The following is a 27,452-nucleotide window of genomic DNA, read 5'->3' on the forward strand; positions in this document are numbered from 1 at the left end:
GTGACGTTACATAACCTGTTCTAAAGGGAGAGTCATCTACATAGAATCTATGGCAATGTTTTAAAAAGTATATCGACGATATTATTCTGCTTTGTTTCAATTAATATATCGATAAATTGAGTAAAAGTGTTTGAGTCACGTCATAAAAGCTTCATTAAATAGTCCAACAGTGGAGAATCTTTCCCAATTACATTGTCAAGTGTTCGTTGAGAAAATATCTTCTGTTGAACAGATAACTTGAGAAAATGGTCATCTAGAATCAAACGTTTTTCCATAATCACAAGATTCGACTTAATTCTCTTTTTCTCAAATTCATTCATTTTTCATTCCTAACACTCTTACTTCTGACTCCAGACTGACCACGATTCGCTGTACTTCAAGAATATTCGATAACCTATTTAAAAAATCTAAGAAAAACAAAAGGGAACATTTTCGATTTCGAAACAATTTTATTGTGTGTGAGCATAATTAAAACAATAATATATTACACATATAAAATTACCGATATAACTTATTGTCCTCAATATACTTCAATATTGCATTTAAAACACTTTGAAATCTATGTATTAAATATTTTATCGACTTTTACAGCGAAGCATAATTGGTCCTCCAAGTTAAATTTGCTCAAAGATAATACGTATCTTGCATATACTTCTTCCCACTTGAGACAAAGTCAAGATCCTCTCGGGATTTCCACCGCAATGTTTGATGCTCTTGTATCATTGCTGCTGCTACCAGCTCCACTATCAACATATAATAGTGTAAACATTCCACTCATTATTGCAAATATTTATCTTGCCAAATACATAAACGAGTAAAGTCAAACTGTTCTCACTCCTTGAGTTCTATTCTCACACTAATATTAACTATACTGACAATCCTTCCTTATATTAGTTGCGTTACTCCCGTTTGTATTTCTGACTCTCTGATTGGTCTAGAAAAAGGTGTATAATCTTGTCCCGGTTATATTCTAGCCCTCTGATTGGCTGTGATCTTGTCCCCCTGAAATTAGTAAAAATAGGACGTGTGGTCTTGTCCCAGTTGTATTTAAACCCCTCCCCCTAACTGACTATCTCGAGCCCATTGTGGCAACTTTTTTGATAAATCCTGCGAGAAAAATAAAATTCAAATAATATCAATTCATGGTGTTACCCCCATGTAAGTGCTCCGGGGCTGGTAATGACACTTACTCCATGTGTTTAACTTTTACTGAGCTTCAAACACATAGATAATTGGATGTTCAGGCGGGAACCCAATAGAGCCTTAATATTTAAATCACTTTTCATTGATTCTTTTTGTATTTTGTAATATAGATCGCCAGTTTTTGTCTGTAACTTAGCTCCTCCAAAAAAGTTCCTTGGTTTGTTTTTCCCCTTACACCACATGTTTTTGAAATAATTAGTTGTTTTACATGCCAGATTATCAAAACTTTATCAAAAAATGCTCATTCAGCTTAATTACTCTCCCTGGTCTTGAATTTAAGAAGCAAACTAATAGGTAGCGATTGAAAGGCACTAATCGAAACCATGTGCGGAACTGAATTTTTTTTTATGCTCTCACCCTCGATCATCTGCTACGAATAGTAATATTAATAATAATTGTAGATTACGAAAATCAATTACGAAAGTTCGTCTTCTTCAATACCATTTTGATTAGTACCTTATGCGTATATTTGCAAAAGGACCATGAGGCTGAATTTTTAATAGTAGCTAATAAACAAGTGTCACCATCTAAAAAAACTAAGCGTCATTTTTTTAGTGTCACCATCTAAAAAACAAAGTGAACAAACTTTGAACTAAATATTTAGAATCAGTATTATCGAGTTTTTTTCATCTTTCAATTGATATTGCATTGTGGTGCTATGAGTGTCCAAATGCTTGATATAGTCCTATTCCTATGCCATTTGCCCCAGGTTAAACACTAATTCTTATACATCTCTTGAGCCTTAACTTCACTTGAAATAGCCAACATATGACTATGATAAAATAATTCTCTCATGGGAACTGTCCCATGCGAATGTGGGTTACCAAGCAGAGCTGTCTTCAAATAGGCCTACTGTTTTCGAGCTATTTCCCCCTTCAGATGTTTTGGGGGGGGGGTGGTCCAGTGTCTATGTATTCATCTATGAAAATTGGTATTAAAGGGAAAGAAAGTCCCCCACCAAAGAATGAGCTTATAAGTTTGCAGATAACAGTATTTTAAACCACATCGCATCTTACCTATAAAGGTAACAGTTGGTCTTTGGCTGTAAGTAAGTAATTAAGTAAGCATGACAGCACAAGACCCTTAAGGTCCAAACTGGCAGTGCTGATCTCCATTTCATGGCCCTTCAGCCAGGAACTGAATGGGGGGTTGGAGGCCAGCTATCATGTGATTTCGCACACCCTTCCTGCTTACTTTCCCCAAATTTCACTAGGTACCCATTTTAGAGCTGAGTTGACTCTGGTTGAGCTTATATACTCATGCCACTGACTCCTGTCCGAAACCTTAATACTGACACTAAAATAGGGAAAATATGCATAAGATATAAAAATAATATGTAAACATTAAACATCTCACAGTTTCTGGGTGAGAGGTATGGGTATGAAGAACTCTCTCTGCTTCTCATTTACCTGGTCCTCAAATTTGTATTCTGGAGTAGTTCCAGTAAATTTCAAGAGACTAAATCACAAAGAGGGTAGCTATATTAACTAATTTCTGAGACCACACTGGCTAATCATGATAAACAAAAAATCGCGAAGAAAGGAAACGAGGACAATTAACAGCCAGTGAAAAAATTGAAAAATTATGCAAATATTTCGGTCAAGACCTCCGCTTGACCGTCCTCAGTTCAGAATAAAACTGATAAAAATATAAAAACAAAACCTTAAAATAAAAACACCAAACTAAAATTGGACGACCCTTTCCTAGTAACGATGAAAGGGTAACTGAATAAAAAAACAAGTCTAAATGGCATTTCAGAATTTCATTTTGCGTAAAGCACTTTTAAAGGCTGATCGCTTTCCAGTTTGATTATAATCGGAGACTCTATTCGATTGCACAATATAACTTTGTGGATGTATGTAAAAACAATCAGAATTAATAATTTTGTCATAAATGGGACTTAGAAAAATTTCTCCAGTGTCTCTATTGAGAGCTACCTTTTCGTGAATGTGCTTTTTTATTTCAACTGCCTCCCTGAAAACTTGCGTGAGACCTTTAACGGGGGCAACGATAGAGGCCTCGTCAAACAAAATGAAATGGTGTGGATTCTCGTACACATGTTGCGCCAAGGCGGAATCAAAAACCTCAGGCCTTTGGCGTAACCTCATTGCCTTGTCGATTGAGGACTTGTGGTCAGATAACCTCTCCCCCAATTGCTGTTGGGTTCTACCAACATAAAAACAGCCACAAGAACAAGGAATTCTATAAACACCACTGCCCAGAATGGGGCTGGTTTTATCTTTGCCGTTGTTAAAAAAGTTCTGTGTAATATTTGAATTTTTAAAGGCGACGCTAAGTTTATGTTTTTTAAGGATTCTTTTCAATTTGTCACTCAATTTTGGAATGTAGGGTAGAACAGTGAAAAGTTTCTTATCATCCACCAATGGGACGGTATCTTTTGGGGCTTGTGGACCTGATGCCCTCCCCTCTGCCTCTTTTCGTCTTCTGTCTATAATGGTCTAAAGTAATTTTATAGGTTAGCAATTGAAAAATAAAATGTCATTAATACAGTTCAATTCTGAGTCTATGTGAGGCTCTGAGAATATTTTTATTACTCGGTCAACCAAATAAATAACAACTCCTCTTTTTATGCAGGGAGAGAGGTTGGAGGAAAAATGCAAATACCTATCGTTATGCGTAGGCTTTCTATAAATAGAAAATTCAAGGCCAGGAGACTTATTGAAAATTAAAACATCTGGGAAAGGAAGTTTGTGGTTATGTTCTAGTTCGAAAGTGAACTGAAGGTTAGAGTCCAAAGTGTTTAGATGAGTTAAGAAGGAGTCAAGTGACTCTCCTCCATGCTCCTACAGAAAAATAACATCATCGACAAACCTACCCCAGAAACGGTGTTTTATCGGAAAATTTTCCTGAGCGGAGATTTCTATGAATTCCATATAAAAAGTTGCCAAAAATGGTGAAAGACTTGTACCCATAGGTAAACCCCTAATTTGGGTGAAAAATTGGTTATTATATCGGAAATATGAGGAGGAAATATTGCAAAGACGGACGAGACGCATAATAGTTTCTATATCCAGTGTTTTGTAGTCTATTTGATCAATATTATCTTCTAATTTCCTTTGAAGAGCTAGTTAACATTTTTTAATGTCGCAAGACGTATATATAGAAATGGCATCGAAACTGGCCAAAATTGTATCTTTTTTTATTTCAATGTCTTTTAGTTTTTCAACAAGGTGACCTGAGTTTCTTATATATGAAGTTTGCGTTTGCATAAGGGGGCGAAAAAGTTTGGACAGCCATTTCCCCAATCTGGCAGTCGGAGAGCTATAAGAAGCCACAGTTGGGCGTAGAGGGACTACATATGTGTGGATTTTTGGGAGCCTGTAAAATTTAGGAGCTGAACAAGCTTTAGGGTGAAATAATTTATACATTTGTGGAGTAATAAGTCTTTCAGTTTGCAAAATCCCTAGCTCCTTTCGTACTAAACGTGTGAACTTATCGGTGGGGTCTGAATCTATGGGCTTGTAAGTATGGGTGTCGGATAAAATATCTGTAACTTTTGTATTATATGAAGTTTTATCAAGGATAACAATTTTATTTCCTTTATCAGCCCTGGTGATAATGATGTTTGGGTCTTTTTTTAATTTTTTGAGAGTTTGTGTTTCCTGATTTGTTTACCTTGGGGAATATGGAATGAAATCGAGAATATTCTTAACCACCTCTTCTCAAAGTAAGTCTGGATTTTCCACAGCACCACGTGAACCAAATATACCTGCCTCCACATTGGAGACTATCTCTGCGAAATTCACTTGTGTTTGAGGTAGGCAAAACTCAGGTCCCTTGGACAAAACATGGGTTTCTTCCGGAGTAAGAACTTTAGAAGATAGGTTCTCAATGGCCGGACCAGGACAAAATCTCGGAAGAAAATATCTGGAATTCTGAAATTTTTCGTACTCTAATTTTTCAAACTTTTCTGATAAACGAGCCTTAGCCATACAAAAGTCGTGGCGGAAAGTATTCTGAGCTATTCTCGATATCTTCTGAAAATCCGTCGGTGATAGGTTTTGCTTTAGAAATTGTCTAGTTTTTGAAATTGTATTACTTAGGGAAAAACGTCGTGTTTTTTGGTCTTTTAAAATTTTTAACAAATAAATAAAAACAAACCAAAACCTAAAATTCCGGTATGGTTTTTTAACAATGCTTATGCGGAAAAGAATAGAAATAGGAAGAAATATATTTAATCTACAAAGCTGTAAAAATTCTTGTTGATTAATAAGGTTGGCGTGTTTTTTAGACAAATCAAAATAATTAAGAACAGACCTGGTCAAAAGCTCCCCGTAAGCTAGTCGTAAATAATTTCTGAGACCACACTGGCTAATCATGATAAACAAAAAATCGCGAAGAAAGGAAACGAGGACAATTAACAGCCAGTGAAAAAATTGAAAAATTATGCAAATATTTCGGTCAAGACCTCCGCTTGACCGTCCTCAGTGCAGAATAAAACTGATAAAAATATAAAAACCAAACCTTAAAATAAAAACACCAAACTAAAATTGGACGACCCTTTCCTAGTAACGGTGAAAGGGTAACTGAATAAAAAAACAAGTCTAAATGGCATTTCAGAATTTCATTTTGCGTAAAGCACTTTTAAAGGCTGATCGCTTTCCAGTTTGATTATAATCGGAGACTCTATTCGATTGCACAATATAACTTTGTGGATGTATGTAAAAACGATCAGAATTAATAATTTTGTCATAAATGGGACTTAGAAAAATTTCTCCAGTGTCTCTATTGAGAGCTACCTTTTCGTGAATGTGCTTTTTTATTTCAACTGCCTCCCTGAAAACTTGCGTGAGACCTTTAACGGGGGCAACGATAGAGGCCTCGTCAAACAAAATGAAATGGTGTGGATTCTCGTACACATGTTGCGCCAAGGCGGAATCAAAAACACCTCAGGCCTTTGGCGTAACCTCATTGCCTTGTCGATTGAGGACTTGTGCTCAGATAACCTCTCCTTCAATTGCTGTTGGGTTCTACCAACATAAAAACAGCCACAAGAACAAGGAATTCTATAAACACCACTGCCCAGACTGGGGCTGGTTTTATCTTTGCGGTTGTTAAAAAAGTTCTGTGTAATATTTGAATTTTTAAAGGCGACACTAAGTTTATGTTTTTTAAGGATTCTTTTCAATTTGTCACTCAATTTAGGAATGTAGGGTAGAACAGTGAAAAGTTTCTTATCATCCACCAATGGGACAGTATCTGTTGGGGCTTGTGGACCTGATGCCCTCCCCTCTGCCTTTTTTCGTCTTCTGTCTATAATGGTCTCAAGTAATTTTATAGGGTAGCCATTGCACAATAAAATGTCCTTAATATAGTTCAATTCTGAGTCTATGTGAGGCTCTGAGCATATTCTTATTACTCGGTCAACCAAAGAAATAACAACTCCTATTTTTATGCAGTGAGAGTGGTTTGATGAAAAATGCAAATACCTATCGTTATGCGTAGGCTTTCTATAAATAGAAAATTCAAGGCCAGGAGACTTATTGAAAATTAAAACATCTAGGAAAGGAAGTTTGTGGTTATGTTCTAGTTCTATAGTGAACTGAAGGTTAGAGTCCAAAGTGTTTAGATGAGTTAAGAAGGAGCTAAGTGACTCTCCTCCGTGCTCCCACAGAGAAATAACATCATCGACAAACCTACCCCAGAAACGATGTTTTATCGGAAAATTTACCAGAGCAGAGATTTCTATGAATTCCATATAAAAAGTTGCCAAAAATGGTGAAAGACTTGTACCCATGGGTAAACCCCTAATTTGGGTGAAAAATTGATTATTATATCGGAAATATGAGGAGGAACTATTGCAAAGACGGACGAGACGCATAATAGTTTCTATGTCCAGTGTTTTGTAGTCTATTTGATCAATATTATCTTCTAATTTCGTTTGAAGAGCTAGTTCACATTTTTTAATGTCGCAAGACGTATGCATAGAAATGGCATCGAAACTGGCCAAAATTGTATCTTTTTTTATTTCAATGTCTTTTAATTTTTCAACAAGGTGAACTGAGTTTCTTATGTATGAAGTTTGTGTTTGCATAAGGGGGCGAAAAAGTGTTGACAACCATTTCCCTAATCTTGCAGTCGGAGAGCTATAAGAAACCACAATTGGGCGTAGAGGGACTCCATCTTTGTGGATTTTTGGGAGCCCGTAAAATTTAGGAGCTGAACAACCTTTAGGGTAAAATAATTTATACATTTGTGGAGTAATAAGTCTTTCAGTTTGCAAAATTCCTAGCTCCTTTCGTACTAAACGTGTGAACTTATCGGTGGGGTCTGAATCTATGGGCTTGTAAGTATTGGTGTCGGATACAATATCTTTAACTTTTATATTATATGAAGTTTATCAAGTATAACAATTTTATTTCCTTTATCAGCCCTGGTAATAATGATGTGTGGGTCTTTTTTTTTAATTTTTTGAGAGTTTGTGTTTCCTGATTTTTTAACCTTGGGGAATATGGAATGAAATTAAGAATAGTCTTAACCACCTCTCCTTGAAGTAAATCTGGATTTTCCACAGCACCACGTGAACCAAATATACCCGCCTCCACATTGGAGACTATCTCTGCGAAATTCACTTGTGTTTTAGGTAGGCAAAATTTAGGTCCCTTGGACAAAACATGGGTTTCTTCCGGAGTAAGAACTTTAGAAGATAGTTTCTCAATGGCCGGACCAGGACAAAATCTCGGTAGAAAACATCTGGAATTCTGAAATTTTTCGTACTCTAATTTTTCAAACTTTTCTGATAAACGAGCCTTAGCCATACAAAAGTCTTGGCGGAAAGTATTCTGAGCTATTCTAAATATCTGCTGAAAATCCGTCGGCGAAAGGTTTTGCTGTAGAAATTGTCGAGTTTTTGATATTGTATTACTTATGAAAAAATGTCTTTTTTTTTTGTCTTTTAAAATTTGAAACAAATAATGAAAAACAAACCAATACCAAAAATTCCGTTAGGATTTTTTGAATAGGTTTATGCGGAAACAAAGAGAATTAGGAAGAAATATCTTTACTCTACAACGCTGTAAAAATTCTTGTTGATTAATAAGGTTGGCGTGTTTTTTAGACAAATCAAAATAATTAAGAACAGACTTGGTCAAAAGCTCCCCGTAAGCTAGTCGTAAATAATTTCTGAGACCACACTGGCTCATCATGATAAACAAAAAATCGCTAAGAAAGGAGACGAGGACAATTAACAGCCAGTGAAAAAATTGAAAAATTATGCAAATATTTCGGTCAAGACCTCCGCTTGACCGTCCTCAGTGCAGAATAAAACTGATAAAAATATAAAAACAAAACCTTAAAATAAAAACACGAAACTAAAATTGGACGACCCTTTCCTAGTAACGGTGAAAGGGTAACTGAATAAAAACACAAGTCTAAATGGCATTTCAGAATTTTATTTTGCGTAAAGCACTTTTAAAGGCTGATCGCTTTCCAGTTTGATTGTTATCGGAGACTCTATTCGATTGCACAATATAACTTTGTGGATGTATGTAAAAACGATCAGAATTAATAATTTTGTCATAAATGGGACTTAGAAAAATTTCTCCAGTGTCTCTATTGAGAGCTACCTTTTCGTGAATGTGCTTTTTTATTTCAACTGCCTCCCTGAAAACTTGCGTGAGACCTTTAACGGGGGCAACGATAGAGGCCTCGTCAAACAAAATGAAATGGTGTGGATTCTCGTACACATGTTGCGCCAAGGCGGAATCAAAAAGCTCAGGCCTGTGGCGTAACCTCATTGCCTTGTCAATTGAGGACTTGTGCTCAGATAACCTCTCCCCCAATTGCTGTTGGGTTCTACCAACATAAAAACAGCCACAAGAACAAGGAATTCTATAAACACCACTACCCAGAATGGGGCTGGTTTTATCTTTGCCGTTGTTAAAAAAGTTCTGTGTAATATTTGAATTTTTAAAAGCGACGCTAAGTTTATGTTTTTTAAGGATTCTTTTCAATTTGTCACTCAATTTTGGAATGTAGGGTAGAACAGTGAAAAGTTTCTTATCATCCACCAATGGGACGGTATCTGTTGGGGCTTGTGGACCTGATGCCCTCCCCTCTGCCTTTTTTCGTCTTCTGTCTATAATGGTCTTTCTTCGCGATTTTTTGTTTATCATGATTAGCCAGTGTGGTCTCAGAAATTATTTACGACTAGCTTACGGGGAGCTTTTGACCAAGTCTGTTCTTAATTATTTTGATTTGTCTAAAAAACACGCCAACCTTATTAATCAACAAGAATTTTTACAGCGTTGTAGAGTAAAGAGAATTCTTCCGAATTCTCTTAGTTTCCGCCTAAACCTAGGCACACATTCCTAAAGGAATTTTTGGTATTGGTTTGTTTTTCATTATTTGTTACAAATTTTAAAAGAAAAAAAAAAACGACGTTTTTTCCTAAGTAAAACAATATCAAAAACTCTACAATTTCTACAGCAAAACCGTTCACCGACGGATTTTCAGCAGATATCTAGAATAGCTCAGAATACTTTCCTCCACGACTTTTGTTTGGCTAAGGCTCGTTTATCAGAAAAGTTTGAAAAATTAGAGTACGAAAAATTTCAGAATTCCCGATGTTTTCTTCCAAGATTTTGTCCTGGTCCGGCCATTGAGAACCTATCTTCCAAAGTTCTTACTCCGGAAGAAACCCATGTTTTGTCCAAGGGACCTAAATTTTGCCTACCTCAAAAACAAGTGAATTTCGCAGAGATAGTCTCCAATGTGGAGGCGGGTATATTTGGTTCACGTGGTGCTGTGGAAAATCCAGATTTACTTCGAGGAGAGGTGGTTAAGAATATTCTTGATTTCATTCCATATTCCCCAAGGTTAACAAATCAGGAAACACAAACTCTCAAAAAATTGAAAAAAGACCCAAACATCATTATCACCAGGGCTGATAAAGGAAATAAAATTGTTATCCTTGATAAAACTTCATATTGTAAAAAAGGTAAAGATATTTTATGCGACACCCATACTTACAAATCCATAGATTCAGACCCCACCGATAAGTTCACCCGTGTAGTACGAAAGGAGCTGGGAATTTTGCAAACTGGAAGACTTATTACTCCACAAATGTATAAATTATTTTACCCTAAAGGTTGTTCAGCTCCTAAATTTTACGGGCTCCCAAAAATCCACAAAGATGGAGTCCCTCTACGCCCAATTCTGGCTTCTTATAGCTCTCCAATTGCCAGATTGGGGAAATGGTTGTCAACACTTTTTCGCCCCCTTATGCAAACACAAACTTCATACATAAGAAACTCAGTTCACCTTGTTGAAAAATTAAAAGACATTGAAATAAAAAAAGATACAATTTTGGCCAGTTTCGATGCCATTTCTATATATACGTCTTGCGACATTAAAAAATGTGAACTAGCTCTTCAAAGGAAATTAGAAGATAATATTGATCAAATAGACTACAACACACTGGATAGAGAGACTATTATGCGTCTCGTCCGTCTTTGCAATAGTTCCTCCTCATATTTCCGATACAATGATCAATTTTTCACCCAAATTAGGGGTTTACCTATGGGTACAAGTCTTTCACCATTTTTGGCAACTTTTTATATGGAATTCATAGAAATCTCTGCTCTGGAAAATTTTCCGATAAAACACCGTGTCTGGGGTAGGTTTGTCGATGATGTTATTTCTCTGTGGGAGCACGGAGGAGAGTCACTTAACTCCTTCTTAACTCATCTAAACACTTTGGACTCTAACCTTCAGTTCACTATAGAACTAGAACATAACCACAAACTTCCTTTCCTAGATGTTTTAATTTTCAATAAGTCTCCTGGCCTTGAATTTTCTATTTATAGAAAGCCTACGCATAACGATAGGTATTTGCATTTTTCCTCCAACCACTCTCCCTGCATAAAAAGAGGAGTTTTTATTTATATTGTTGACCAAGCAATAAGAATATGATCAGAGTCTCACATATAATCAGAATTGAACTATATTAAGGAAATTTTATTTTTAAATGTCTACCCTATGAAATTAATTGAGACCACTATAGACAAAAGACGAAAAAAGGCAGAGGGGAGGGCATCAGGTCCACAAGCCCCAACAGATACCGTCCCATTGGTGGATGATAAGAAACTTTTCACTGTTCTACCCTACATTCCAAAATTGAGTGACAAATTGAAAAGAATCCTTAAAAAATATAAACTTAGTGTCGCCTTTAAAAATTCAAATATTACACAGAACTTTTTTAACAACGGCAAAGATAAAACCAGCCCCATTCTGGGCAGTGGTGTTTATAGAATTCCTTGTTCTTGTGGCTGTTTTTATGTTGGTAGAACCCAACAGCAATTGGGGGAGAGGTTATCTGAGCACAAGTCCTCAATCAACAAGGCAATGAGGTTACGCCAAAGGCCTGAGGTTTTTGATTCCGCCTTGGCGCAACATGTGTACGAGAATCCACACCATTTCATTTTGTTTGACGAGGCCTCTATCGTTGCCCCCGTTAAAGGTCTCACGCAAGTTTTCAGGGAGGCAGTTGAAATAAAAAAGCACATTCACGAAAAGGTAGCTCTCAATAGAGACACTGGAGAAATTTTTCTAAGTCCCATTTATGACAAAATTATTAATTCTGATTGTTTTTACATACATCCACAAAGTTATATTGTGCAATCGAATAGAGTCTCCGATTATAATCAAACTGGAAAGCGATCAGCCTTTAAAAGTGCTTTACGCAAAATGAAATTCTGAAATGCCATTTAGACTTGTTTTTTTATTCAGTTACCCTTTCACCGTTACTAGGAAAGGGTCGTCCAATTTTAGTTTGGTGTTTTTATTTTAAGGTTTGGTTTTTATATTTTTATCAGTTTTATTCTGTACTGAGGACGGTCAAGCGGAGGTCTTGACCGAAATATTTGCATAATTTTTCAATTTTTTCACTGGCTGTTAATTGTCCTCGTTTCCTTTCTTCGCGATTTTTTGTTTAGCTATATTAACAGGTGCTCGTATTATTAGTGATTATTAAACCCACTATATAGTAAATACCATACAATGGAAAACAGAGAGCAAATAAGAAAAATAGAAATGAAAACAGCTACAGTTAAACAGATAAGAGATTACAACAATTTTGTGTTTAATTTGAATAAAAACTCTGAATTATGCACGAAGCACTTGCAAAGGTTACCCAGGACAGTTTGCTAATTTTTATATTATGTTTCTTCACTTAGTGAAGTTGCTGCTTCATCAAGATTGGCTCCTCCAAGCTCCAGAGCCATTAATGGATTTATGTCCATGGAGGAGTTTGACCCCGCTATTTAGCAATGAGAAAGACGGATAAATGCATTTTCCTTTTATCTGACTTAGTAAACTCTTCAAAAGTGGGATAAAATACAGGGAAGGGGGAATAAATTGGGAATAGATACGGGAATAGGTTGGTTGATGTGCATATGTAAATATATGAGCAGTAGCAGTTCAACGAGAGATACAGTTTGAAACAACAATTCAAAACGACAGTTTTAACAACAGTTGACAATAAATAAATCATACCTCCCATCGTTTAAGTCGAGAAGAAGCTTCATGTACCCGTATTACACAGTTTGAAAGATTATGAGAGTTGTTTAACAATACGACTGATCATAAAATTGTCGTCGACATGTGAAATAAGCCAGGCATTGATGTCATTTGAAGTGCAAGAATACGAACTATGTTCTTCAGTCTTAAAAATATAGTCGCTCTACGCAGAATAGGAGACGAAGCTACGACTTGGAGGGTTCGTCCTTGGACAGACTTTTTTATTTCGGGGCATCGACTCCTTAGATTTCAAAAGAAGAGTCTTCAGATGGGTTTGTAGGCAAAAGTATATGTGACGGATATCCTTTATAATACAAACACTTTTGTACCTTTAGATGGTAATAGAAACATTGCTTCACTAAAAACGGAGCTGAAGGCTCGTCTGACCTCATGCCCCATTAGAAACTGGGGGAAATTAGAAGTGTTCGTGCAAATTGACGATCATAGACAGTGTCCTGGGACACCCAAATCCACACTAAATGCTGAACTGATAAGGTGGAGCAGAACACTTCCTCTTAATATATATATAACAAATATCCTGAACAGAATGCAGGAGTAATTGAAACGGTGATAAGCTTGAAAAAACATCACTAAAGATTACTTTTCCCTATATTAGGAATTGGTGCGATATATCTGATATAAATAACTAAGGGACAATGTCCATGTTTGGGACAATCTGCATGAGTAATGTTAACTGCTTTACCAGGGAAAGGCGTCTATGGTTGACATACAAACCACTAACTTTATAAATGCTAGAAGATGGCTTGGGCTTCAACCTCCTTATAGTCTATGTAACAATAAAAGGCGTAACCGCAACATCATAGGATGGACACTGGGGGCTACTTAACAGCTCTTCCAGCCCAAATCCAAATTTTGACTGAAGCAAGGTACGTTGGTGAAAATGGCTATATAGCAATTACCTCATTCTGCATCAGCTATATCAGAAAAAGAAACTGATGAGGAGTAAAAAAGTCCACAATCAAGTCTCTTCTAGAGTATATCTCTACGTGAAACAACCTTAGATGAAAATACTGAAACAACATGCCTTTGCTGGCACTCTAATCCCCGAACAAACTTTCTTTTAGTATAGAGCCAAACATGACTCGCAATGCCATTATACTGCTTGTGCATGACTTCTATAAAGAAATCATTGACTTGGGTAGAAGAATTAGTTTCTTATGAGTTTAAAAATTACTCCCTGCATTCTAGCATAGGAGAATCAGATCTGACGGAAGTGGGTTCTTAAAGAATGATCAGCTGAGAAATTAGTTACAGTTGACAGATGATACACACTTGACAGATCATAAATATATAGTTCTAATACTGCTGTGGCTTCTTACTTAATAACAGAATCTTTATATGATCAGGGCTTCAGTCATCTGCTAAATCGGTATTTGTAGCCCTGTTCCCCCTCTTTTAACTAACTTATACAATTCCAATCTTTCTCTATAGAGATGCATTGTTATTAGCTTCCAGAAATAACCCCTCTTCTGACTTAATTATGCCTATAGAAGGAGATATATTTCTTCTTTTGCCTACCTGGTAGGCAACATACTTTCAAGTTGCCTAGCTGGTAGGTATCATACTTTCGACATTCATGGAGGTCTTCAGTTAAAGTGGACACTTATAGTATCCAAGGTGAGTCCTGTCTGAGGCCGTAAGTTTGAAAGTATCATGACCATTTTTAATTGAAGACAACAGGAAAAAACAAATGTGGTAGAATTAAATCAGTATATAGACTGAACCAATTTTAGTTAATATATTTATTCTGAAAATTCACGCATTTACTTTTTGCATATCTAGATTTTAAACAGTAATTAACTTTACAGAATTGGTTTGAAAATTTTTAAGTTATTTTGGTATTTTTTTTAGTAAGATTTTGTTCTCGAATTGGAAAGATGGATGGAAACTCCATCCATCCAAAAACTTTCACAATTTTAGGGTTTAAAAAATGACTAGTGACCTTAACACTTTCAACCATCTAAATCCATAATCTACAGCATACCAGAACATGGTGGAGGAGTAACCGCTCCCCTTTATCCCATATTATTACCCTGCCTTAGATTTCGAAAAATAAATTTTTGGTAAATTCATTTAAATTTTTTGTTGTTAGGTATTCTCATAGAAAAATAAAAAAAATATTGTTGTCCAGGCTGCTAGCTACCGCTGCAACCCGGATTAATATGAAAGTTCTCTTATGAATTAGCTTATTTATAGGAGTTATGGGTTATTATATTTCTTAGTATTGGATGTGATCGTCTCTTACTAGGCTGCTAGTTACCACTGCAACCCGGGTTAATATAAGAATCGCAAACAGAAAAAATCCTATGGTTTTTTCTTATTTGGAATAGTGAGAGACGAAGTTCAGAGAATCAGGCAGCTAATTAAGTCCAATATGTGCCATGGTCTGTTCTTTACTAGGTTTCAGCCATCTCTATTAAGATGGAGAAACTTAGATGGAGAAACCATTTTTAATATAAAAATCACAAACAGGAAGAAGCTTAAGGCTTTTTCTTGTTTGGAATAGTTAGAGACGAGGCTCAGAGAATCAGGCAGCTAACTAAGTTCAATATATACAATGGTTTGCTCGTTACTAGGTTTTAGCCATCTCAGGAAATATGGGCAATTACATTTCTTAGCATTGGACGTTATCGTCTCTCACTAGGTTGATAGCTACCGATGCAACCCGGATAGCCATTAAACAGCCCTCTATGATGTTCCAGCTGAGGAGATAGAACAGGAAAAAAGAAGGGTTTGATGCAGAATATTGTAGTTCAAGCCACTTATCTTGTTGTTCCGGCCAATCCATTTTCTTTATTGTTTAAGACAAGAGGTTGTAAGTTTCCTATATAGGAATTTTGGACAAGACGGTTCTATTTGTTTACTTTGTGTTTCGATCTGACACTATTTTTAGGAATTGACTTGACTTGTGTCCCATCCGTCCTTGAAGGTCGTTTTGGGGCCTCTTCTTTAACCAGTTCATTGATGTACCTCCTGTAGGTACTTCTGTTGTCGGCCAGGCGGCAGAGTTGTGGCAGGTTGTAAGGTGAAAAGTTTTCTTTCCATCTCTTCGGAGGGCGACCTCTGGGTCGAGAACCGTTTACTCGTCCATCGAAGGTTATCTTCGGGAGACGAGTGCTAGCCATGCGTTGTGTATGTCCAAGCCATTTGAGTTGTTGTAGTTTTATTTTGTCCAGTATTGTAAATTTGACTTTCAGATTATGGAGAAGCTTGGAGTTGGAGATTCTGTCGTGGAAGGTGATACCAGCGATGCGTCGTAGGTATTTGGTTTCAAAGACAGCTAGGCGGCGTTGATCGTCTGTTTTAAGCGTCCAAGATTTACAGGCATAGATGGCGATCAGAATAATGAGGGAAGAGAACAGTCTCGATTTGAGAGTGGTTGTTAAGTTTTTATTCCTCCAAATGGGCATCAGAGCTTTAAGACCGGAGTTTGCAAGTGCCCGGCGTCTCTTGATGTCTTTGAGTTGGTTGTTATCATAAGTAAGTAAGCTCCCAAGGTAGGCAAAGCCTTCCATCCACTCAACGGTACCTTCACCAAGCTGAAGGCTGAGATTTACATGTGAACCGAATTTGCGTGAACAGTGCATGACTTTCATTTTTGAGGTGTTGATTGCCATCCCGAAGAGGTTGGTGGGTGAGTGAACGCTGTTAGCCTGAGATTGTAGATCTTGAAGGAACTCGGCTATTAGGACTATGTCATCAGCATATGCCAGTTTGTCTATCACCACTCCTCCGACAAGGGCGGCGTGCGTGTTATCTCTGAGGGTAAGGGCTGCAGTTAGGAAGAGATTAAACAGCTCCGGTGATATTAGGCAAACTTGAAGTACTCCGGTAGAGGTTTTGAATCTATCGGTAAGTCCCTCTCCAGTCATGACGCGGCTACTGAACTTCTTATACATGTCTTTGAACAGCGAGATCAGGTTGGATGGGATGCCAAAGTGAAGAAGTATGTGCCATAGACCTTCTCTCCATATCCGATCAAAAGCTTGTTTAAAGTCTATGAAAAGGTGGTAGATGCTGCGGCCAAGGTCGTTATACTTTTCCATGATCTGCCGAACAGTGAATATCTGATCAATTATTGATCTATTAGGTCAAAAGCCGGCTTGGCATTCCGGAATGACCAGTGAGGAAATGGCTCGTATACGCCCGAGCATGACTCTGGTGAAGATTTTTGCTGCGCGGCTGGTAAGACCTATTGGGCGGTAGTTTTCGCAGACAGCCTTAGAGCCTTTCTTATGCAGGGGAATTATCGTGGCTTCGCACCAGGGTGAGGGGAAGTGACATTTTTCCCAAGCAGCTGTGGCAATTTTGTGGTAAAGGTCAAGGAGTGGCTTGCAGTTTACTTTCAGTAGTTCGGACTGGATTCCATCGGGGCCAGCATCTTTGTTCGTTCTTAAGTCTCTGAAAGCTGCTTCTATTTCAGAGTGATGAGGGGGAAGACTTTGATCTGTAGAAGTTATAGGGAAAGTGTCGAGATTTGTTGGGTTTGGGTGGATGTCCAGATTCAGTTTATTTTTAAAATGGTTTTTCCATCGTGAGCGGATTCCTTCTGTGGATTGTATTTGGTTTCCATGTTCGTCGAGAAGGGAGAACGCTTTGATTTCCTTCTTTTTGGCCAATTCCCGCACTCTTCTATACATGTAGTGGGGGTCTCCTTTCTTGAAGGCCGATTCATATTGATCACAGGTTTCTTTAATAAAAGCACAATGAGCACGTCTGATGGATTTCTCAACAGCTCATTTGAGTTGCTTGCACCGGTCCCTACTTTCTTTATCCTGCTTCTTCGTGAGTTGGCGCTTTTTGTTGCAGAGTGAAATGATCTCGTTTGTTTTCCACGGTTGCTGAATATTTTTTTGGGTACCCAGTGTGGAATGAGCGACATCACATATGATATTTGTGCTGCTAGTCACCTGGTTGTCAATGTCTTCCTTAGACAGGATAGGTGGAGATCTCGACGTGAGCTCCGAAATTTTTTCGGATAGAATGGTGATATAGGTCATACGTGTGTTTTCGTCTTTCAGTAGATCTACTCGAAACTTGGAGGTTTTCTGAGATGACTTTGATGCTGTTTTAAGTCTTGTTTTGAACTTAGACATGACAAGCGAGTGGTTGCTGTTAAAGTCACCACCAGCTAGCGTGACCGTGTTTAGGACAGACATTTTCCAACGTCTAGACACGAGGATGTAGTCTATTAAGTTTTAAGTTTTTCCATCCGGTGAGGTCCAGGATGTCTTACGGCGAGGTCTGTGCTTGAACAGTGTGTTTGTAATGACTGTTATCGATTTACTTGACTAAATCGCTGTCTCTGCAGAATTCGATAAGGCGTTCTCCTCTTCTGTTCATTTTTCCATGTCCAAATTTTCCCATTAAATCTTCGTGTCCTGTGTGGTTGTTTCCAACGATGGCGTTGAAGTCACCAATGACAAAGATTATGTCCTTTTTAGGGACAGAATCAACCAGACTTTGAAGCTGGAGATAGAAGTTTCCAGACTCTTCGTCGTCTCTGCTGGAATCCGGAGAGTATACTTGGATAATTGTGAGGTTGGTGGGTGAACCTTTCAGGCGGATCATGATGATCCGTTCTGTGAGGGGGGTTACGGAGATTAAGGATTTTCTGGCTTTATTGGACAGTAGGAAACCTAAACCTTGTCGATGTTTCTTATCATTACGTCCCGAAAGTAGAAGGGTAACATCTCCATGTTTCTCTTCACCAGTGACTGGAAGATGGGTTTTGGCGAGACCGATAACGTCCCAGCTGTACTGTTTTATCTCTCTTAGGAGTAGGTCTATTTTTCCTTGTTTGGCGAGGGTTCTAGTGTTGAGGGTACCTATTGACATAGTTATTTTTGGAGAAACAATAGCCTCCAGAGTTGGAGTTGTCAACGTAGATATATTTGCGCGATTCACGGTTGTCGAGTCGTCGGCTGCCCGGTATCTCTTGACGCATTATCGTCGGTTACCCTGGACGCGGTAGCACTGAAACTCATATTTGATCTCTTATTCGTATTCATATTCATCATTAAAATTAAAGAAGGGGTTTCTTGGCTGGCTTCGGGACAGCGGTAAGCCACTCCTCTCTGTCCCTAGCAGGGGCTGACTGTATCTATTACCGATAGTGCGCCCTTTTGGTGTCCTGCAACACCAGCAATATAACCTATTGCTGGGGGAAGTTTTGTGACTGACGGAGCGTATGCATACACTGATGGGCCCTGCCCAGTGCACATTAGAGGGGTCATCCTCCTCCTCCGTCTGAATTTAAGGCCCCCAGACGAGGGTGCTCCAGCAATGTTTCAAAACTTAGGGCAATAGAAAGAGCACATCTGAATTTTTAAGTTCAGAATAAAAGGTTTTATGCAAATTTTATGGTTTCGTCTTAAAAACCGAACAAGTAAACCTACGGTGTTGTGTTATAATTAATATTCAGAAAACAATTTTTTCAGCCTTCACCAAAATGTCAAAAGAATCAAATTCTAAAATATCACAAGCATGTATGCTAACTTCCTAAGACAAACAGTGTTGTCAAAATAGAGTCAAATAAACTCAATCATGCGAAAAGAATTCTAATACCTTAGGATGATGATGCTGTATATACATAAATGCTAAAAGAATCAACAAAGAATTTAAACTTCAAAAATAAATGCACTGAGTGCTAAGGAATCATTGGAGTAAATTGTAAACGGCCTTGACTATACAATTTGCGCTAATACCGTACTTCTCAAGAAGGGCCTCAGGGGGACCAGATCGTGGAACCTCATTGACTGCTAGACGTTTGACAGTAATGTTTGTATCAGTCGAAAGGGCAGAAGCTACAGCTTCACCAATACCACCCTCTGGATAATGATCTTCAACAGTGAGTATCTTGCCACCAACCCGCAGAGCATGAGCTCGAATGGTGTTGGCATCCAAGGGTTTAATGGTGAAAGGATCGATGACACACACATGGATGCCGTTACTGGCCAGGGTATCAGCCGCCTTCAGACCTTCGTGCATAGTTATACCCGCTCCAATAAGGACAACCTTGTCACCAGGGTTCTCTCGGACTACCTTGGCTCTACCCACTTGGAATTGTTCTTCGTTATCATAAATAACAACAGTGGCTGGCCTAGATGTCCTAATGAAACAAATATCTCTTGTGTTGGCTGCCAGTTCACAGGCTCGTTCGCAGCTCACAGCATCACTGGGATAGAATACAGTGCAACCAGGGATAGTTCTAAACATAGCCAAATCTTCAAGTGCCATTTGACTCGGCCCATCTTCACCAATACTCACACCAGCATGTGATCCGACACAGTTGATGTTTGTCTGAGAAATGGCACCCATTCTGAGCTGATCAAAAGCGCGGGTGAAAAATGCAGCAAAAGTAGAACAGAATGTAATAGTTCGGTTACGACAAGCTGCACCAATAGCAACTCCAACTAAATTTTGCTCGGCAATGTAGCATTCAATGTAAATATCAGTGGAAACCTTCTTGATCTTTTCAGAATAAGTAGAATTCTTTGTATCACCGTCCAAGCCAATGACCCGGGAGTTGTTCTGTGCAAGTTTCATCAAAGCAGTACCGTAAGCAACCCGAGTGGCAACTGTCTCACCTTTTTTGTAAGTCGGCGCAGAAGATAGACGAATGTTTGTAATGCTAACGACTGGGGCATCTTCAACCGGAGACTCAGCAATTGGGGCAGGAACATTGCTGCCAGCTATACGCTCTTCGATATTCTTAACAATGCTAGCTGCCTTGTCACCTAAAGGTTTTCCATGCCAATTTTCATGATCAGCCACCCCATCCAGTCCATGACCTTTGAAGGTTTTGGCAATGATGGCAGTTGCTTTTCCTTTAGTTGCTGCTGCTTCGTCAAAAGCCTGTACTATCTCTTCAATGTTGTGGCCGTCAATAACAATAACATGAAATCCAAATGCATCTGCTCTCTTTCTGTAGCTCTCGACATCATGTTGCAAAGCCGTTGGCTCAGACTGTCCGAGACGATTAACATCAAAAATAGCAACAAGATTATCGAGCTTGTAATGACCAGCAAAATGCATTGCTTCCCAAATGGATCCTTCAGCAGACTCTCCATCTCCAATCAAGCAGTAGCTTCTATAGGAAGCCTTGTCAATATTTTTTCCAACATATGCCATACCACCAGCTACACTAAGTCCTTGACCAAGGGATCCAGTGGCAACATCTATGAAATTCAAACGTGGGGTTGGATGACCCTCCAAATCACTATCGATTTTCCTCAAGTTCATTAGTTCACTCTTGGGAAAAAGTCCAGCTTCAGCCCATGCTGCATAGAGTATAGGTGCAGCATGCACTTTTGAGAGTATAAACCTATCTGAAGAAGGATCCTTTGGAGCACAGACTTTGTACTTCATTGCATGAAAAAAAAGAACAGACAAAATATCTGCCATGGATGCACATGATGAGGGATGCCCAGATTTGCTAGCGCTTGTGGCAAGAATAGACTGAATTCTCAGTCTATCAGCAATAATTTGGAGTTGTTTCGACTTTTCAGAATCCATTTTGGACATTTTAGGAATTATGGGTTATTATATTTCTTAGTATGGAACGCGATCGTCTCAAACTACGTTGCTAGCTATCGTTGCAAGCCGGATACTACAATTAATCAATATTTAAGTTACTCTGAGCAAGCGTTTGAAATTTGCTATAAATATTTAGTATAAATATTTTTGCAGTTTACGTAATAGTAAAATATCTAACAGTTTACATAATATCGTATGGTTATCTTTATATCTCCTTACGTTGAAATTATAAACATTACCGATAATAATGCTGCTACTACTGTTAGTCAAGATTCCACTCAATATGAGCTAGCGTCCGTTATTTATTATAGTTTCAGCTATATGCACTGAAATTTATTATATGGAGGTGACAAAGTCCTGATATTATAATAAAAAAAGGTACTACAGTGCTATAGAAAAATGCAGTTTTTCGTAAAAAATTTAGTATATTAAAAAACTACAATGACAAAAAATTTTTAATTACAACAGTTTTTTAATCCCATCAATTTCCTTCAAATGGGCTATTGAATAGCTCTATTTTATGTTCCAGTGTCAAACTGTCTGAGGTGGAAAAGAAAAAAGAAAGAAGGAAAGAAAGAAAAATAGAAGCCGTATTTGCAGAATATAGTGGTTTCAGCCACTTTTCTTGATTTTCAAGCCAATATATTACCCTTGTTGTTGAATCCAAGGGACAGAAGTTTTCTTTATAAGGTTTTGAGCCAAGGTGGCTCTGATAGTGTACTTCTTGTTTTGATCTGACTCTATTTTTAGGATGTACGGTCTATTATATTACTTAGTATTGGACTTAATCGTCTCCTAGTAGGTTACTAGCTACCGCTGCAATCCAGATACATGGTATCCATTTATAATGAATTATATTGATCCTTCATGTACTTGAATAACCTTCATATAATTTTTGTTATATTATATTGTCGAAAGATAAGTGTGTTCTATTTTAATATTTCCGTTACTTTAGGCTTGAGTTCGTTTTTTACTGTAACTTTTATACTTAACTATATCGATCCATTATGTATTTATTATATTATCTTGTCGAAAAAAAGCGTGTATAAACATTGCATTCATTTATTACGTCATATATGGTTAAAACCTACGATTATGACGTCATTCATCAAGCTTGTACATAATTTGCAGTTATTTTGTGAAAATTGATTCTATTCTAAAAACTATTTATATTTTAAGTAGAAAAGAGACTAGATGTAGCAACTTCCTTTAATTTGAGCCTTTAAACAGCTTTCTATAACGTTCCAGCGCCCTGCTAGCTGATGCTGTGTGAGCGAAAATCGTTGTTCAAGCAAATATTTTTGTTTTTTAAGCCCACATATTTTCTTTATTGTTCATGTCAAGAGACTGTACGTAAGCTTCCTATAAAGAGGTATTGGACAAGGTGCTTCTAATAGTGTACTTCTTTTTGATCTGACTCTAGTTACAGGAGTTAGGATCTAGTTATTAGGGTTATTGTTTTTCTTAGTATGGGACGTGATCGTCTCTTAAACATTTGCAAGCTACCGCTGCAACTCGGAAATTTTAAACTGACTCTATTTTTAGGAGTTTTGGGATATTACATTTCTTAGTATTGGACATGATCGGCTCTTACTACACTGCTAGCTACCACTGTAACCCAGATTTTACTTTGGGCCAGAGTTTGTTCTTTGCTATAACATTTTCACATAATTTTGACCACAAACTTACCATTAAGACCTTGCCTAGCTATATTCCTGATTAAAGACAGGAAAAATCTTACGGTTTTTTCTTCTTTGGAATAGTAAGAGACCAACCTCAAAGAAGCAGACAGCTAACTAAGTCCAATGTATGCAATGGTTTGTTATTCTAATTATCGTCTTTTAATGTAATCTAATAAAACTATGGAGACATTAATTATATGAAAATGCAGTCCTTTGTAAAAACATTGATTTTGTTTAAACATTGATTGTAAAAACATTGATTAAACATTGATTTTGTATTGATATTTTTTTTTTATCTCAAAAGTACGTAGAGGTAATAAATTTCTAATGTTATCAAACAGTTCGTGGTAACGAACTGTAAGTAAGGAGCGACCCGGCTCAATGGTAACCAAAACTCTAGAAAACGGGTTTTTGATACCAATAGATATATCAAAAGAATAAGATTTCAATGCTGATTTCAAATATATAACTTTCATCAAGTTTAGTCTTATCCATCGAAAGCTAAGCGCCTGAGAAAATTTGGCTGATTTTCAAAAAAAGGGGGAAATACCCTTAAAAGTTATAGAACCTCAATGAAAATCACACCATCATATTCAGCGTATCAGAAAACCCTACTGTAGAGGTTTAAAGCTCCTATCTACAAAAATGTGGAATTTTACATTTTTTGCCAGAAGAAAGATCACGGATGCGTGTTTATTTGTTTGTTTGTTTGTTTTGTTTTTTTCCCCCAAGGGTGATTGTATAGACCCAGTGGTCCTAGAATATCGTGGGAGGGCTCATTGGAACGGAAATTAAAAGTTCTAGTGCCCTTTTTAAGTGACTGAAAAAAATGGAGGGCAACTAGGCCCCCTCCCACGCTTATTTTTTACCCAAAGTCACCCGAACAAAATTTTGAGATAGCCATTTTGTTCAGCATGGTTAAAAATATGATAAATATGTCTTTTAGGATGACTTAATCCCCCGAAGTTGCCAGAGGGAGGGCTAAAAGTTATGAACTTTACCCAATGTTAACATATAGTATTGGTTATTGGGAAGTATACAGATGTTTTCTGGTGTTTTTTTTCTGGGAGTGGGAGAGATGGGGAGGTTGGTGGGTATGTTAGAGGATCTTTTCATGATTCAATTTTTCTTGGGGGATGGGAAATTGCTATGAAGGGGGTTCCGGACTGGCCAGCATTATTTATTGGTTATTGGGAAGTATACAACCATTTTCAGGAAGGATTTTTTCTGGCGGGGGGGGGCTAGAGGCGGGGTTACTCTGGAGAATAGTGCTGTGGAGGATGTTTCTTTGGGGTAAGGGACATTTCTATGAAGGGGCGCCGGATTTCCAAGCATTATTTAAAAAACGATCAGAAATTAAATAAAAAAAAACAAGTTTTTTCAACTGAAATGTAAGAAGGAATATTAGAACTTAAAACGAACAGAAATTATAACGTATGTGAGGGGGTTCTCCCCCAAGTCAATACCTCGCTGTTTACGCTACAATTTTTTTTAGTGCTTTCAAAAGACCTATCTATTCTAATTAAACGGCCTTTTTGATTCAAGGGTTTGTGAATCAAATTTTTTTTAATTTTTAACTTAAAGAGCGTCGTCTTGCCTAAGTGAAGAAGTCCCTCATATAAGTAATAACATATACGTAATAAAAAAAAACAATAAAAACAAGCGATACGGCTCAATAGTAATCTAAACTTTTAAAAATGGAATTTTGATGTCAATAACTGTATCAAAAGAATGTGTTTATAATGCTGATTCTAAATATATAAATTTTATTAAGTTTAGTATTACTCATCAAAGGCTACGAGCCTGAGAAAATTTACTCGATTTTTTAAAGAGGGGGAAACATCCCCTACAAGTGAAAGAATTTTAATGAAAATCACACCGTCAGATTCAGCGTATCAGAAAACCCTATTATATAGGTTTCAAGCCCATATCTGCAAAAATCTGCAACTTTGTATTTTTTGCCAGAAGAAAAATATACGAATATAGAAGTTAGTTACGTAAGTTAATTTGTAAAGACATACATTTAGCAAAAGAAAAGTAAAATGTTTATGCAAATAAAAGCTGCATTAACTAAAAAACGATCAGATATTAAATAAAAAAAACCAGTTTTTTAAACTGAAAGTAAGGAGCGACATTAAAAATTAAAACGAAAATAATTTTGTCTTTATATGAAAGTGGCGGTCCCCTCCTCACCGCTTAGATATTTACGATAAATTTTTACTGTTTATAAAAAATTTATTTTTTAAAAAAATAAAAAAATTTTGCTTAAAGCGCGTGGCGTTGAGGAGGGGACAGCCCCTTTCATATACGGAATAATAACATTTCAACTGAAATGTAAGAAGGAATATTAGAACTTAAAACGAACAGAAATTATAACGTATGTGAGGGGGTTCTCCCCCAAGTCAAAACCTCCCTCGTTACGAGCAATTTTTTTTTTGTTATTTCAAAAGAGATATATATTATAACTAAACGGCCTTTGTTATTCAGGGGTTTGGGGCTGTCCCCTCCTCAACGCCTCGCTCTTTACGCTAAAGTTTGACTCTGTCTCACAACTTTATTTTTTAAAACAATAAAAAACTTTAGCGTAAAGAGCGAGGCGTTGAGGAGGGGACAGCCCCTTTCATATACGGAATAATTGCATTTCAACTGAAATGTAAGAATGAATGTTAGAACTTAAAACGAACAGAAATTAGAACGTATCTTAGGGGGTTCTCCCCAAAGTCAGAACCTCACTCTTTACCCTACAGTTTTTTTTAGTGCTTACAAAAGAACTATCTATTCTAATTAAACGGCCTTTGTGATTCAGGGGTTTGTGAATCAAATTTTTTTTTAACTTTTAACGTAAAGAGGGCGGTATTGACTAAGGGGAGAACCCCCTCATATACGTAATAACATATACGTAATAAAAAAAAACAATAAAAAACAAGCGATACGGCTCAATAGTAATCGAAACTTTTAAAAACGGAATTTTGATGTCAATAAATGAATCAAAATAATGTGTTTATAATGCCGATTCTAAATATATAAATTTTATTAAGTTTATTAGTACTCATCAAAGGCTACCAGCCTGAGAAAATTTACTCGATTTTTTAAATAGGGGGGAAACATCCCCTAGAAGTGAAAGAATTTTAATGAAAATCACACCGTCAGATTCAGCGTATCAGAAAACCCTATTACATAGGTTTCAAGCTCATATCTGCAAAAATCTGCAACTTTGTATTTTTTGCCAGAAGAAAAATATACGAATATAGAAGTTAGTTACGTAAGTTAATTTGTAAAGACATCCATTTAGCAAAAGAAAAGTAAAATTTTTATGCAAATAAAAGCTGCATTAACTAAAAGACGATCAGAAATTAACTAAAAAAAACAAGTTTTTTAAACTGAAAGTAAGGAGCGACATTAAAACTTAAAACGAACAGAAATTATTCCGTATTTGAAAGGGGCTGTCCCCTGCTCAACGCCTCGCTCTTTACGCTAAAGTTTGACTCTGTCTCACAACTTTATTTTTTAAAACAATAAAGCTTTTTTTTATTTTTTTTCTACGTAAAATAAATCAAAACACGTAACACTGACTTCTTACAACCTGGAAAAGAATTTGGTAGCAGCCTTGAAGACAGAGCTGTTCCTAGGGCTGGTTGTTCTGGGGGAAAATTAATTACAGTGTTCCCTTCCCGACTTCTGCAGCAGGGTTCTCTTATACGCTGAATATGATGATGCGGTTTTCTTTAAGGTTCTATAACTTTTAGGGGGTCTTTCCCCCTTTTTTCGAAAATAAGCCAAATTTTTTCAGGCGCGTAACTTTTGATGGGTAAGACTAAACTTGATGAAACTTGTATATTTGAAACCAGCATTAAAATCTGATACTTTTGATTTGTCTATTGGTATCAAAATTCCGTTTTTTAGGCTTTCGGTTACCATTGAGCCGGGTCGCTCCTCATTTACAGTTCGTTACCACGAACTGTTTGGAAGAATTTTTTAGTGCTTTTAAAAGAGATTTTTATTCTAATTAAACGGCCTTTGTGATTCAGGAGTCTTTTCTTAAAGAACTGGGCCAAAAATTTTAAGTTTAGCGTAAAGAGCAAGGTATTGACGAGGGTGATCCCCCTCATATACGTAATAAGTTCTGTTTGTTTAGGTTTTAATTTTGATCCTTCCTTTCACTTGAAAAAATATATCTTTTTTCATTTAATTCTTTAATAAGAATCAGTGCTCTGAATGGCAAAAAACGAAAATGGAAAAGAAGACAATACGTTTGCTTTGTAGCAGAGCGAATATGCACGCCCTATTGTCTTGTTGGGAGTGTGCTTCCATTCCCCACGACTCTCTCTAGTCAGATAGTGATTCATGGCTGTTTTTTATATGTATGTAGATTCACCTCCTTCTCGAGAGCTCTCTTTTATTGTGCCCCCAATTGTCCAACCGGCAAGACAGACACGAAGGCAAACAGCTCGGTCCAATTATCTTGAGGTT

At 37.1% G+C, this 27,452-nt stretch overlaps 2 protein-coding genes across 2 annotated transcripts; both read right to left on the reverse strand.

Annotated features, from left to right (window-relative positions):
* Nucleotides 1–18,045: 18,045 nt before the first annotated feature.
* LOC148950826 (protein CFDP2-like) lies at nt 18,046–18,600 on the reverse strand. Its single transcript, XM_089090925.1, has one exon. It carries the CDS (start codon nt 18,598–18,600, stop codon nt 18,046–18,048), a length of 555 nt encoding a protein of 184 aa, XP_088947051.1.
* Nucleotides 18,601–19,052: 452 nt separating this feature from the next.
* Nucleotides 19,053–21,288, reverse strand: LOC148950827 (transketolase-like protein 2). Its single transcript, XM_089090027.1, has one exon. The coding sequence runs from the start codon at nt 21,286–21,288 to the stop codon at nt 19,420–19,422; it is 1,869 nt and encodes a 622-aa protein (XP_088946153.1). The 3' UTR covers nt 19,053–19,419.
* Between the last annotated feature and the right edge of the window lie 6,164 nt (nt 21,289–27,452).

The sequence above is a fragment of the Artemia sp. Qi Xiang Cuo genome, chromosome 6 (assembly GCF_049724085.1).
Source record: "Artemia sp. Qi Xiang Cuo chromosome 6, ASM4972408v1, whole genome shotgun sequence".
Classification (NCBI taxonomy): domain Eukaryota; kingdom Metazoa; phylum Arthropoda; class Branchiopoda; order Anostraca; family Artemiidae; genus Artemia; species Artemia sp. Qi Xiang Cuo.

Bases quoted from the DNA above. Each gene is read 5' to 3' on its own strand.
- LOC148950827 (XM_089090027.1), bottom strand. From the start codon at position 21,288: ATGTCCAAAATGGATTCTGAAAAGTCGAAACAACTCCAAATTATTGCT.
- LOC148950826 (XM_089090925.1), bottom strand. From the start codon at position 18,600: ATGTCAATAGGTACCCTCAACACTAGAACCCTCGCCAAACAAGGAAAA.